This window comes from Bubalus kerabau, chromosome 6, assembly GCF_029407905.1.
Source record: "Bubalus kerabau isolate K-KA32 ecotype Philippines breed swamp buffalo chromosome 6, PCC_UOA_SB_1v2, whole genome shotgun sequence".
Classification (NCBI taxonomy): Eukaryota; Metazoa; Chordata; class Mammalia; order Artiodactyla; family Bovidae; genus Bubalus; species Bubalus kerabau.
In genome coordinates this window covers 21,447,659-21,461,935 of record NC_073629.1, presented here as the reverse complement: position 1 = coordinate 21,461,935, position 14,277 = coordinate 21,447,659, and the positions used below count along the sequence as shown (strand labels likewise).

The window sequence follows — 14,277 nt, the reverse complement described above, 5'->3', positions numbered from 1 at the left end:
GAGGGCTGGGATGGGGTGGCAGGTGAGAGGAAGGTTCAAGAGGGAGGAGACATACATATACCTATGGCTGATTCATGTTGATGTATGGCAGAAACCAATACAATATTGTAAAGCAATTATCCTCTAAGTAAAAATTAAAAAGGTACATTAAATAAAGGTTCATTAAAAATTAATATCAAAATAAACAAGTCTCATAGGGGTCTGATGAAAACATATCTTTTTTTATATACCAAAAGAATGAATATTAAGTAGAATTATATACATACACAAACAGTATACTACTTGCTTTCTGCTATTCATTACTTTTAGGGGTCAATTCTCAGAGTGGGACTTGTGCTAAATCCCGTGCTCTCCATACGATTTCTCAACAAGCGTGAACAACCAGGACAGGGTGCTCTTTTATCTTCTCCTGCACCAGCACACACACATACATACACCTTGCTCTGAGCCATCACTTCTAAGATCAAGGTTGGTTGGCTCAAGTCCTTCACATGACATTTAACTATTGCTTCCTATCTGTGAGGGAATGAAGGGCCATTCTCATGACTCACCAAGAGAGGCTGCGTGTAGGAGGCAGTTTCCATCTCCAGTAGTTGCCAAAGGAAGGAGCCTTTGACAGGTGGGGTCCACACTCACCCACCAGTTCAAACGCCCTACAGAAACACAAGGAAAGGGAGATGAGCAGATTATCCATAAAGCTCTCTACCTTTTTACTTCTAATACAAGACTCCAAGCTTGCCTCTTCTAGAAAGCCTACCTAGAATCAAACCACCACTCTATTACTCTGTGTATCTTCTTCACTTATATCTGATTCATCAAAATCTGGTGAGTTATAATTGATTAGATTAGAGGTTCTTAAGTGGGGCCAATTTTGTCCCCAAAGGGACATATGGCAACATCCTGAAATATGTTTGGTTGTCCCAAATGGTGAGCAGGATGTTACCGGCATCGAGTAAGTAGAGGCCAGGAAGGCTGCTAAACACAATATACAAGGCAGCTCACACAACAAAGAATAATCTGGTCTTAGATGTCAGTAGTGCTAAGACTGAACAACTCTGGGATGGATGATGAGGCCAAGGTCATAGACTGCAATAAAGATCAGCACAAATCCATCATCAGTAAAAGAAAATCATATACTCCAAGTGTCATGCAAGTATCATATATGACAGTAAGCAAGTCAGCATGCATGTGGTATGATTTTAAAGACATGAGCAATAAAAAAAAGTACTTAAACACCTAAGAAAATGAGTCTCAGTTCTGTAGTCATCCTACAATTGTCGACCTGTTACTTACATAAAGAAAATATTGTATGAATGATGCTTAAAAATGTTCTTCAATTACTGAAAAGTCTACTGAAAGAAAAATTGGCCTATAATCATACCAGACAAATGACTAACTACTTAAAAATTATAAACAGATGTGCATGATTAGTATGGAAGGGTACAAAATGAAAAATAAGGGTTTCCCTTCCATGCCCCCAACTCCCATCCCCTAGACCTACCATGGGAGTTAATACCCGACTAGGTTTCCCAGAAATCCCAGCTGCCTCATCCATTATACCAAATAATTTTAACAAAAATTTAAGACAAACATAATTGTAAAGGTAAATAAATCTTCTGGGAAAAGTTTATATAAATAAATGTGACTTAGTTAATCACCACTATGTATCATCTACAGCACTGGTTCTTTCTGTTCACAAGGTGCTCCAGAGCCGATTATAATCCACTTGTATTTTTTTTTTATGTACTGATTTTTAGGTATTGATTCCTAGGCCTTTCACATGTGTATCCAGTTTCCCTTCCATCAAACAGGAAATTTCCAGAGCCAAGTGTCCTGTTTGTGTCCTTTCTTTAACTTGAAGAAGCGTAGCTCAGTACACGTCTCTCTGACTGACCACTGAGTTTGACTGCCATCAGTCAGATCACAGGCTTAGACTGGAAGCTGCTGGTCAAGCCCGGCCCCTCGGCAGAGGGGTGGAGGCGCACCGGGAAGGACGCGCTCACTGACCTGCCTGCTCCAAGGCAACCAGCATGGACTGCTCGATGAGGTCTCTCTCTATGAAGCTGCGGAAGTCTTCATTGTACACAGTGAGATCTGGAAGCTGGAAGGCACAGATGGGCATTTCCAGGGGGTGCTCACTGCTCCCCCCACCCCCACCATTGGAGGAGACATGGGACCGGGCCAGGGAAACAATGCTGGAGCTGGCGTGGGAGATGCCCCTAGACAGGCGTTTTTCTGCAATGAGAAATGGAGTCACCTTAGAACATACAAAACCTACTCAAAGAACTTTCCACTCATGTGGTGATGGTTACCTCTTGACAAGGTTTCCACTCAGGGAAAAACTGTAAGTCTAACTGGCTACCAAATTTCACGACCCTCTTTCTCATGCCAAATGTAATTGTGAAATATAGAAAGTGGCATTTTCTCAGGCACTCACATTAGCACCAAATATACATTCCTCTTTCTGCCCTTTTTGGAATTTGCCTGAACTTCTTCTCCCCATGACACTGCCTTCTTCTGCTTCCATTTCACAACATAATAGGGAACTATTCATTTGGCAACTTGGTCATTGTTTGGTGAGAGGAAGAGGGAATAAGGGAAACAGAATTCCATTTGGCTATCAACAGACGGAGTCAAAAAATCTTGCTGATAATTTTCAGGGTCTTGGAGAATGTAGAAAAAGGATTTCCATTATAGAAAACTAATGACATATGTATACTTATAGCTGATTCACATTGTACAGCAAAACCCAACACAACATTGTAAAGCAATTATCCTCCAATTAAAAATAAACGAAAAAATTTTTAAATAAAATTTATTTATTTAAAAAATTAAATAAATTTTTTAAAAAAGAGAATTAATGACAAATCTTACACATTCAGGAACTTTCTTATCTACCATCAATAAAATTTATTTACACTATTTACTACAACTTTTCTGGATATATTTATCAGGAATTTACGGTATAGTCAATTCTTACTTAACAGAGGAAGGCAGTAATATAGACAGTGCCCCCCCAAATTATGTAATCTGTTTTGAATACATGGCACTTATAATTCTCCAGCAGATATTCCATTGTGATCGTAAGTTACTCAGTATAGTATTACAATTCATTTGCATGGCCTAAGTTATATAAAGACTATTAAAAGACCTAAAAATCATATTGAGTAGCAGATTTTAATCCAATATTTGCCAGGGATGATGCACAAAGTAAGTAAAGAGTCAGTCTAACGCTATATTCTATAGTGATGTTGTTTTTTAAGTTCTTTTTTAAGGTGTTTTAAAAGTACCGCATGCCCATGTAAAATATAAAAAATACTACCAAAAGGTTTAAAGTGTTAAAAAGAAATCTCCCTGTCATTCAAAATTCCTGATCCCCTCCCTAAAGGGGACTTTCTGTATCCTTGTACAATTTTTTTATGTGCATAGACATGTGCATAGCTTTTATAATAATTTTTAAAACATAAACAGGGATATATTATACTGTTCTGCATCTTATCTTTCTTAGTAAAGAGATTTTTCTAAACAAGTTTCATCACGTTCTACTTAATTCTTTCTAATGGCTGCAAAGTATTTCACGATATGGATGATTACCATTTATTTAACCACTCCTTTACTAATGGGTATTAAAAGTTGTTTTCAAGCTTTAACTTTCAAGCTTTACACTACCTGTCTTTGTGTCTACTTATGAATTATGTATGTATTTATTTAAAAGGATACACACACACACACATGATAAAATCTTCCTAGAAGCAAAATTGCTGAGACAGTACACATGCATTAGAAAAATTTGACAGATAGTAATAAATATTAACAAAATGCCCTCCAAAAGGGTAGGTGATAGTGATCCTTTGAATTCGTTCTGTGTACTTTATCTTGACAATGAGATTGTTACCCTTCTACTCTCTCATAGTATCTAAAGAAGGCTTTTAATCTGGACAGTACTCCAGATACAAACAATGAGGGGTTCCAGCAGCTGGAGGACTGAGTTCACCTCTGATCATTTGACTGGGGAGGTGGGAGAAGAAAGGAATCATTTCCAAAGAATCACGAAATTCTCTGGTTAGCAGCCATCTCCCTTCCTTTCTACTTCATATACTGAAACGGCCCTCAGCACCCCAATACCTTGAATGATGTCATCCTGCCGCTGTAGAATGGGCCGGGGAGGACGAGTAGACTCTCGATCAGAAAACCCTTTCTCAGGGGTCCTGGAGCCACCACTCCCTTCACTAAAGGGTGGGGGCAGGTTCCCAGCATGGACCTGACGTAGCTGCTCGAAATCACTGAGGGCGGCACTCACATCCCAATTCTTTCCTGCCAGGATACAAAACAAAAAGTGAATTGGTTGCTGATAGTACAGGAAAATTGAGGAAAGACACAGAACCATCATTCTAAGCATCTTACCAAAACTAGCAAGCATATATTCATGTACACTCCGGTCTTCCTTTTCCTTCCCCTACTCTAATTTCCTTCAACACACTTCAGTCTTGAATACCACAACTTCTTTATTTACTTGCTTTTTGTTTCCCAAGAAAGCTCCATGAGCACAGAACACTGGTCTCTCTGAACTGAAAAGGCCCGTGGAGACCTAGTAATGTCATTTTACAGACAAAGGAAGTGTAAAGAAGTAGAGTTACTTGCCCAAAGTCACAGCTAGTTTGCACCAGGGCCTCAGCAGGACACAAGCCCAGGTCTCCTAGTTCTGAGATCCAGAGAGTTCTGGGCCTAGATGTGCTCTGGGGTGTCCTAAGTCACCTGAAGTTGTACACAAAGTTATAGGTATGTGCATTTTTCTAAAGAAAGAGCTGATAGCTGCCATCAGGCTATCCAAGGGAATTGTTAATTCCCCTCAAACTTAAGAATCACTACACTTTTTCCTTTGAAAGTTAACTCTGGTTGTAGTGTAAAGAACAAATTATAGAGGGGAGGGACTAACAGTAGACTCAAATGAAAGATCTGCTACCACAGACGTTTTAAATTGTTTTCTCCAGTTAAACTAGCCAATAAATAACATGTTGCATAACTGTTCACACTTCTTTCTGCTCTATTTCATTTGTCACCACCTTAATTCAATTCCTGTATCACCTAGTGCCCACCTCCAATCTATTCTGAAGGATCCCATGAGGTTAATCTTTCTATAGAACAATTCTGATCGTTTTAGTTCCATAATCAATTTTTTTTTAGTGGCATACACCACTGCCTACGGAATAAAGCTTAGGCTCTTTTGTTTGACATTCAAGGCTTTCTATGACCTGGCCTACTTTTCTAATCTTTCCTCTGTGCTTCAAGCTCCCTGGCTATGAAAGTGGAGATGATTCCACATAGAGCTGTTATGAAGATTAAATTAATTGAAAGCACTTAAAACACAGCTTGGCATAGCTTGGCCACAGAAAGCATTATACATGTATTTACTGCCATTGCTGTTACGCTTCTTGTTGTAATTATAATTCTCCAGTTAAGCCGTATTAATCATCCATGCTGGATGAATTTACTTCTGAACCATCAGACTCACCATTTGCTCCAACTCCTTTTGCTCACTCTGCATCAGTCATACTGGCCTCTTTGCTGGTCCCAGAGACTTGCTAAGACTGCTCTCACTTACAGCCTTTCACCAACTATTCCCAATGTCTAGAAGGCTCTATCTCCATTATATCTACACAGTCAATTCCTTAACTCCTTCAGGTATTTGCTCAAATGTCACGCTCTTAATAACTTAATAAGGCCTACCCTGACTACCCAATTAAAAATCACAACCTGCCTCACCATTCCCGACCATTTTTTGTAGCACCTAACGCTTTATAATATAGTACTTTACAATCTACTTGGTTATCATGTTCATTGACTCTTATTCTAGAATGTAAAGGCCGAGATTTTTGTTTGTTTTGTTTTGTTCAAGCATCTAGAACTTGGCACATAATAGGTACTCAATAAATATCTGTTGAAGAATGGAGGACTTTTGTCCTGCACCAATGAATGAATAAATGATCTGTCTTGAGCACTGGATCATTATTTCCAACTGCCTGCTAAACTGCTTAAAATCAAGTCCTCCTAACAGTCAATATGACTAAAACTGAATGTCCATCATCTTCCTTCCTAAAGCTTAATTCTTCTCCTTCTTCTGTATTCCCTGAATCAAGAATGGCATCTCAACCCCTCCAGGCCAGAAACTATAGTCATTTTAGCTCTTCACCATTCCTCAGTCCCTACTTTTCCTCTTCCCTCACTATTCAATTTCAGGGTTGTTTGTACCCCTAAAATCTCTCTCAAATCTGTTCTTTCTTGTCCGTTTTTATCATCAGTGCCCCAATTCAAGTCTCATATTGTCACCCAGTCTTTGGCCTCCTGGGAGGTGGCTCTCTGGTCTCTTTACTGCTAGTCCCTACCCCCTATAAATTGTTCTTTACACTATAACCAGAGTTAACTTTCAAAGGAAAAAGCGAGAGACAGGAAGAGACAGAAAAGGAGGATCAGGTCCTTTGGTTCCCTTTCTAAATTACATCTTAAATCCACCCACTTCTCACTTTGTTGTAATCCAGGTCACCACTGTAGTCCCAGTCACCATCACCACTCACCTGAACTATGACAATATTCTTAACTGACTTTACCACTTCATTTTTGGCCACCTTCCAGTCAGTTCCAGTATCTTTAATCAGTATCCTGATCAAAGACTTAAATCCAGTCATTTCACTCCCCTGATTAAAATTCTTCACCAGCTTCCCACTGAACATACCCTGAAATGCACAACCCTTACCATAGCCTACAAAGGCTCTCTGTATCCTGCTTCCCACTTACCTAACCAGCTACCTACCACTTTCTTGTACTACTCTTCCTATCTCAATCAATATCAGTGCCAAACTCTTTCACTTTAGGGCCCCTGTATAAGCTACTTTGTCTTGCTATTCCTATGCACCCTTTTGGGTTCAGTTCACATGTCACTTCTTCAGAAAAAGCCTTTCTGCACTCTATATCTAAATTAGGTTTCTCTCTTAAACTTCCACAGCACCCTCAACTTTTCTTTCATAGCATGAATGTGTGTGTACATGGATGTGTGTGCAACGGAGAGACAGCATGCAAACATTAACTTGTAACATACTTGTTAAGAGCCCAACTCTGAAACCAGATCACATAGGTTCAAACTCTCCTTCACTTCTTGGACCTCAGGTTTTTTAAAACTGGAATACTGGAAAAATAAAACCTATTTTGCAGAATGGTTGTTAGAGTAAAATGTTTCAAGTAGCTCACACATCCTAAACACATAGAAGTGTTCAACACATGCTACAAGTGGAAGCGAAGGCATATGAGTTGAATCTAGAAGGATGAGAATTTCAGGAGAATAATGAACAAAGGGACACGCAGACTTACGAGACAATTTAATATGATCAGGAAAAGGTGACAAGTCAGGCCTGGCTGGAGCACAGGCACTGTGGCAAACAGCAGTAGGAGATGAAACTGCAAATGTAAATTAAGGGCAAAGCCATTTAAACCCTGATCTTCCATTTCCAAATCAACACTAGTCTCACAGGTAGCTAAGTAAATGTCAAACTGCCACACCTTACTAAGGACTGACAATCTAAAAAATTACCTGTGTATACTAAGAACTGGCCCATCCCCCAACATGTTTACCTAACTGTGTCATTATGTATTTTCATCATCAAAAAGCATCTGTTAACTATGACTCCAAACAAAGAATCCTGCTGAAATGATGCCAAGCCTAAATGATCTTAAAATTTAGAATATTCACACTTCCGTGTATATACAGATATAAGTAAACAAAAGCAGCAAAACGAAAACATTAAATTAATCCACTCTATACAGAATGATCCATATAAGTTAGGAAAGGAAAGAAAAAAACAAATATGGATGATCCCAAATATGAAAATCCAAGTCATTTATATATAAAAAGGAAGTCTTACAGACCTAAAATTATGCTTTTAGTGGACTAATCTCAAATTTCACTTGTATTACCTAAGCATAAATTGACAGTGGTGAAAAGCTACCCAAAAATTCAAGGTGAAAAAGGAATTTTACATTTTAAAATTATGGGGGGTCACATACAAACTAGATTATTAGAAGTAACTTAAATGTAAGGCCTACCATACATGAAGTATCTTTCTGGTCACCTTACATTCCAAATTATCCTAACAATAAATATCACGTTTTACTTTCTCTCTTCTCATTCTCCCCCAAAGACTCCTTACCTTCCAGAAGATCTCGGGCCAATCCTGGTTCTGCTCCTGTGGAACGGACAAAATCCGACAGGACAGCATCCATGTCCAGGGTCATGTGATCATTCAGTACGTTCAAGCAGCTGATGTAGGGAGGACATAGATCAAAAGTCAAGCCTCCACCTGAGGAGGAAATAAACACATAAGGCCTGACGCACAGTGGAATGGGAATATTATAGCCCAGTATCAGCAGCTTCCTAACCAAATGGGGAAACTATTCCAGCTCATTCATTTCAGCTGAATTTACTATAAAGAGTAATATGGTTTCCTAATTCCTTATTAACGTTAGTTGTTTTCCCTTTTATTACGTAAGTTTCAGGTGCCCAGCAATACAGTTCAACATCTATAAACACTACAGTGATCACCATCACAAGTCTAGTTATCATCCATTCATTACATACAGTTCACCATTTCCCCTATTTAACGCTCCTCCTCTGCCATTCTAGAGTATGCCATTTCTATTCCTCAGTTTGCTTGTGCAAACTAATGGAAGGCAGCAGCGGACTCACATCCTGAAGAACTTCCCACCTGCGTTATCCCCTAACATAGCACCTGGTTTATTTCTTTCCAGGCACTCAATATATTTTGAAATTATTTAGCTGCTGTCTAGCCGCCTCCTCCAATACACAAGTTTCTTAAAAGTACAGAGCTTGTGTGTCTTATTCACTAACATATCCCCAGCATGTACCCCTTGGCACCGAGCCCTCAGTAAATATTTGCTGAATCAATGATACTACACACTGAATAACTTTCTTTCTTTCTTTTTTTTTATTCCCAAATTTCAGCCATTTATTTTTATTTCATCTTTTAATTCCTATGTGGTTCATGAACTCTTTATCAGTAACGTTCTCACTGACAAAGACCAATCTACATTAACTATAGTTATATAGAACATATCAAGGGAGTACCCAGGAAAATCAGAACACAAGACTTCATCAGCTAAAGAGAGTTCAAGTTTGCTGTTATGAAGACATACAAGAAAACAAATACACTGAAGCATAAACAAAAAAAATCAGAGTAACAACAGCATTCCAGAAGGAAAGATACAATAAAGATCTTAATTGACAATATGTATAATTATATAATTTATTAAAATTAACACAATTCATGTACAAATATTAACACGGTAGTTATTAAGTTTGTTAAGCACTTCAACTACTGAAATGTTAAAGCACAATAAAAACTACATTAACTAACTTCTCCACCAAGGGATCTAATCTAGCTCACTAATTCAGGCTGAACATTCACTTTCCGAAGTACTTCTTCAGGCATGCAAAAAACAGGGCTAACAGGTTTAATCTGTTCTTCTCCCAAAAGTGACAATCCAGCAATTCCAAACAGAGTATGAAAAGGATCTACCATATCTCCTGGCCTATCTGCAAATCCTCCTGTTTCTTCATCTTGACATGCTAGGATGAAACTGCGGAGTTTTTCTCTATCAATCCAATGAAGCCTTCCAATTATCTTTAGGGAAGCCAACACCCACCATGAATAGCATACATCTGGTAACTTCTCTGGCCTTCCATTGAGTCCGCCTGATGGAAGCTGTCGTTCACAAAGCCACCAACCGAGTAAATCAGAATTTACTTGGTGCAACTGACTAGTAATAGCCAAGAATCCTGCCCAGCATGGGATTCAGAACCTGGTCTGCAACCAAATCCACCATCAAAGTTCATACATGATAAAACAAATTCGATTGCCTTTTCCACATTAATAGCATCCAACTTCCCCAATAGTGCCAAAGTTGTCACTGCACAAAAAGAGAATCTTGTATCAATTTCTCCCCAAATATCTCCAGCAAAAGAACCATCTTCTTTCTGTAGACTCTGAACATATTCCACAACTTTATTTATGTCAATAACATTAATACTATCATAGAGAGTAAGTATCTGAACAGCACTAAGAGTACACAAAAGATGAGGATCATGTCCAATACTAGCACTTATTCCACCACACTCGTGTTGACAAGACTTAATAAACATCAGAATTTCTTCTCTATTCATATGATGTAGTTGTCCCATGAGATCCATTACGGTCAGACCCCAATAGATACCACTCATTCTCAAATATTCAGACATGCAATATTCGTAGTCATCTTTCTTTGAGCCATAGGATGCAATATAATCAGCATGCTTCTCCAGTAACAGGGTGTCAGGTGCATCTGACTTAATGATAACATCTTTCTGTGGTGTACCCATGACTGAGAGCAAAAAGAGTGAATAACTTTCAAGTTGACTAGTATTCTCATGCTAGCTGAGGAAATGGGAGGAGCAAACGGATATCTGAAACCACTCAAAATAAAGCACTCTGCAATTATGCAAAGCAGGGCAGAGATGCCAAGAGTTCCTAACAAAGGTCAATCTTTGTCCACTAACTTCATGAACCCAGGAAACATGCTTTTTCTCCAATCAGGACAAATGACTGCCAAGTAAGTTCACCTGAAAAAGGTCTCTTCTTCAGACTTGACTTTGGCACGAACTATGTCCCTGACCCGTCAGCCTGGCACCAATCCACATTCCTCTGAAGTTAGCAGTCCCAGCTGAGGAAGCAATAACCAAGAGAACAACTTCTCACCAAAATTTGCCGCTTCAGACAGGTTTACAGTTCTCTGCAGAAGAGGGCTTGTTCATAAAGCCACCAGGCACATACCTGCCCCACCACACCCACCAATGCCCTGCTCTAGGGGAAATGCCAAAAGTGGAGTTCCCAAGGGTAGCAGGGTGGCTCAGGTGACTGTCTCTCCAGAAACATCTCCTTCTAAACAACCTAAACGCTAAGGATGATTCTCAGGTACTTTCTCATCACACCTCCCCAGACCCCAAGACAAAGCTTACTTATTGGTGTGATCAGATCCTAATTTTCTGCATTCCATAGAAATAGTAAGGCAAAGAAACAGCAGTGATTTGTAGGTCATAAAACCACTAGGCCACTAACTTAATAACTTCACATAGGATTTTTTTTTTTTTGAGAGGGAGAGACATGACAAAATAGTATTCTTTCTGGTTCTGTTCCAGGAGGCCAAGAAGTCCAGGAGTAGAAAGAAATGTTTAATTCATATCTGTAGCCCCAACATCTAGCTCAGAATCTACAATATTGTAAATATTGTAGACAGTCAATAAATGCCTGATGAATAAATGATTAAATGACTAACTGAACCTCTGCATCAGCCACCACCAGAGCAATCAATTCGAGGTTTAAAATTCAGATCAGAAAGTCAAGGGTACTTCACCTTTCACATCACCCCTCTATTTCTAATGGTCTGTCCCAGTCTCAATCCATCTCTCAAAGTTTTACAAACTCTCCTTTCTAAAGAGACGTTAACATACTGTCATTATTTCTACTACCCTCATATCATATGACTTTTACTTACACCTATATATATTAGCTGGGTGACTTTGGTCAAATAACTTACAGGGTCTCAGTTGCCTCTTGTATATCCTAGACTTGGATTTGATGACTTCTAAGATCATTTCCGGGCTTAAAAAAATAACTTCAGTTCCCTAAAGCTTCATAAATTATGATCATTACATTCTCTTTTGCTCTGCTTATTATCAATGTCTAATTTACTTCCATTTCAATATCACAATTGTCAGAAATTATGGCCATACATAAAGAACTTTTGGCCGTGAAAAGAAGAGAAGCGAAAAGCAAAGGAGAAAAGGAAAGATATACCCATTTGAATGCAGACTTCCAAATAACAAGGAGAGATAAGAAAGCATTCTTCAGTGATCAGTGCAAAGAAATAGAGGAAAACAATAGAATGGGAAAGACTAGAGACCTCTTCAAGAAAATTAGACATACCAAGGGAACATTTCATGCAAAGATGGGCTCAATAAAGGACAGAAATGGTATGGAGCTAACAGAAGCAGAAGATATTAAAAAGAGGTGGCAAGAATACACAGAAGAACTATACAAAAAAGAGCTTCACAACCCAGATAATTATGATGGTGTGATCACTCACCTAGAGCCAGACATCCTGTAATGTGAAGTCAAGCGGGCCTTAAGGAAGCATCACTACAAACAAAGCTAGTGGAGGTGATGAAATTCCAGTTGAGCGATTTCAAACCCTAAAAGATGATGCTGTGAAAGTGCTGCACCCAATATGCCAGAAAATTTGGACAACTCATAGGACTAGAAAAGATCAGTTTTCATTCCAATCCCAAAGAAAGGCAATGCCAAAGAATGCTCAAACTACTGCACAATTGCACTCATCTCACACACTAGTAAAGAAATGCTCAAAATTCTCCAAGCCAGGCTTCAGCAATACGTGAACCGTGAGCTTCCAGATGTTCAAGCTGATTTTAGAAAAGGCAGAGGAACCAGAGATCAAATTGCCAACATCTGCTGGATCATCAAAAAAGCAAGAGAATTCCAGAAAAATATCTATTTATGCTTTATTGACTATGCCAAAGCCTTTGACTCTGTGGATCACAATAAACTGTGGAAAATTCTGAAGGAGATGGGAATACCAGATCACCTGACCTGCCTCCTGAGAAACCTGTATGCAGGTCAGGAAGCAACAGTTAGAACTGGACATGGAACAACAGACTGGTTCCAAATAGGTCAAGGCTGTATATTGTCACCCTGCTTATTTAACTTATATGCAGAGTACATCATGAGAAACACTGGGCTGGATGAAGCACAAGCTGGAATCAAAATTGCCGGGAGAAATATCAATAACCTCAGATATGCAGATGACATAGAAAGTGAAGAAGAACTAAAGAGCCTCTTGATGAAAGTGAAAGAGGAGAGTAAAAAAATTGGCTTAAAGCTCAACATTTCGAAAACTAAGGTCATGGCATCCGGTCCCATCACTTCATGGCAAATAATGGGGAAACGATGGAAACAGTGAGAGACTTTATTTTTAGGGGCTCCAAAATCACTGCAGATGGTGATTGCAGTCATGAAATTAAAAAAACGCTTACTCCTTGGAAGAAAAGTTATGACTAACCTAGACAGCATATTAAAAAGCAGAGACATTACTTTGCCAACAAAGGTCCATCTAGTCAAAGCTATGGTTTTTCCAGTAGTCGTGTATGGATGTGAGAGTTGGACTATAAAGAAAGCTGAGTGCAGAAGAATTGATGCTTTTGAACTGTGGTGTTGGAGAAGACTCTTGAAAGTCCCTTGGACCGCAAGGAGATCCAACCAGTCCATCCTAAAGGAGATCAGTCCTGGGTGTTCATTGGAAGGACTGATGTTGGAGCTGAAACTCCAATACTTTGGCCAGCTGATGCAAAGAGCTGATTCATTTGAAAAGACTCTGATGCTGGGAAAGATTGAGGGCAGGAGGAGAAGGGGACAACAGAGGATGAGATGGTTGGATGGCATCACCGACACAACGGACATGAGTTTAGGTAGACTCTGGGAGTTGGTGATGGACAGGGAGGCCTGGCGTGCTGCAGTCCATGGGGTCAGAGTCAGATATGACTGAGCGACTGAACTGAACTGGACCTCAAATTCAAAATGCTAAGTTACTAAATAAATTAGTTCCTTAGATAAAATGCTTAAGAACTGAATTACTTCAAAATTCATAGGTGAATGAGTGGTTTCCTCCTCTTCTAATACAGACAAAATTCTTTCCTTGAGCCCATTTTACACACATACCATCTTAGGTCACAGGAGATGGTAGCAGTCCAAATAACTTAAAACACATGAATAATCCAAAACCAAGAGCATACCTGCAAAATGAATTTCAACTTTATCTCTTTAAAAAAAAAGTACAGGAACCAGGTAAAGCCACTTTAATAGCTTTCTGAAACAATGTGGGAAATACACAACACAAATGGTGGTGGTGGTGTAGTCGCTCAGTCGTGTTCGACTCTTGCAATCCTATGGACAAAGTAGCCTGCCAGGCTCCTCTGCTCATGGGATTCTCCAAGCAAGCATACTGGAGTGAGATGCTATTTCCTTAACAATCAACAAAAAGGTGCTCAACAGAAGAGTGAAGCTGATTAAGCCACAGGTTCATAGGCAATTTCCAAGCCAACAGAGGCTTCTGAGTGAGAGAAGCCAATGAAAACCATCAACATCATGGCATCTTAGACCTCAC

General features: G+C 39.3%; 2 protein-coding genes across 3 annotated transcripts in view; both read right to left on the bottom strand.

The window, feature by feature from the left end:
* The window catches only part of OTUD7B (OTU deubiquitinase 7B), a 59,096-nt gene that overhangs the window by 17,097 nt on the left and 27,722 nt on the right, over positions 1–14,277 (bottom strand). The window contains exons 1-5 of one of the 2 annotated variants that reach the window (XM_055584475.1): positions 10,664–11,065; positions 8,199–8,348; positions 4,126–4,314; positions 2,008–2,235; positions 552–653 (exon numbers count right to left, since the gene is read on the bottom strand). In XM_055584475.1, coding sequence (XP_055440450.1) covers positions 552–653; positions 2,008–2,235; positions 4,126–4,314; positions 8,199–8,283 — 604 coding nt within the window. In that variant the 5' untranslated portion in view covers positions 8,284–8,348; positions 10,664–11,065. Of the gene's footprint in view, positions 1–551; positions 654–2,007; positions 2,236–4,125; positions 4,315–8,198; positions 8,349–10,663; positions 11,066–14,277 lie in introns of those variants that run through there. The other variant, XM_055584477.1, reaches the window with a different exon arrangement.
* Positions 8,975–10,551, bottom strand: LOC129654798 (geranylgeranyl transferase type-2 subunit beta-like). The gene is given in 2 exon segments (XM_055584485.1): positions 8,975–9,847; positions 9,850–10,551. Coding segments are annotated over 2 exon segments (978 nt in total). The 5' UTR covers positions 10,424–10,551; the 3' UTR covers positions 8,975–9,443.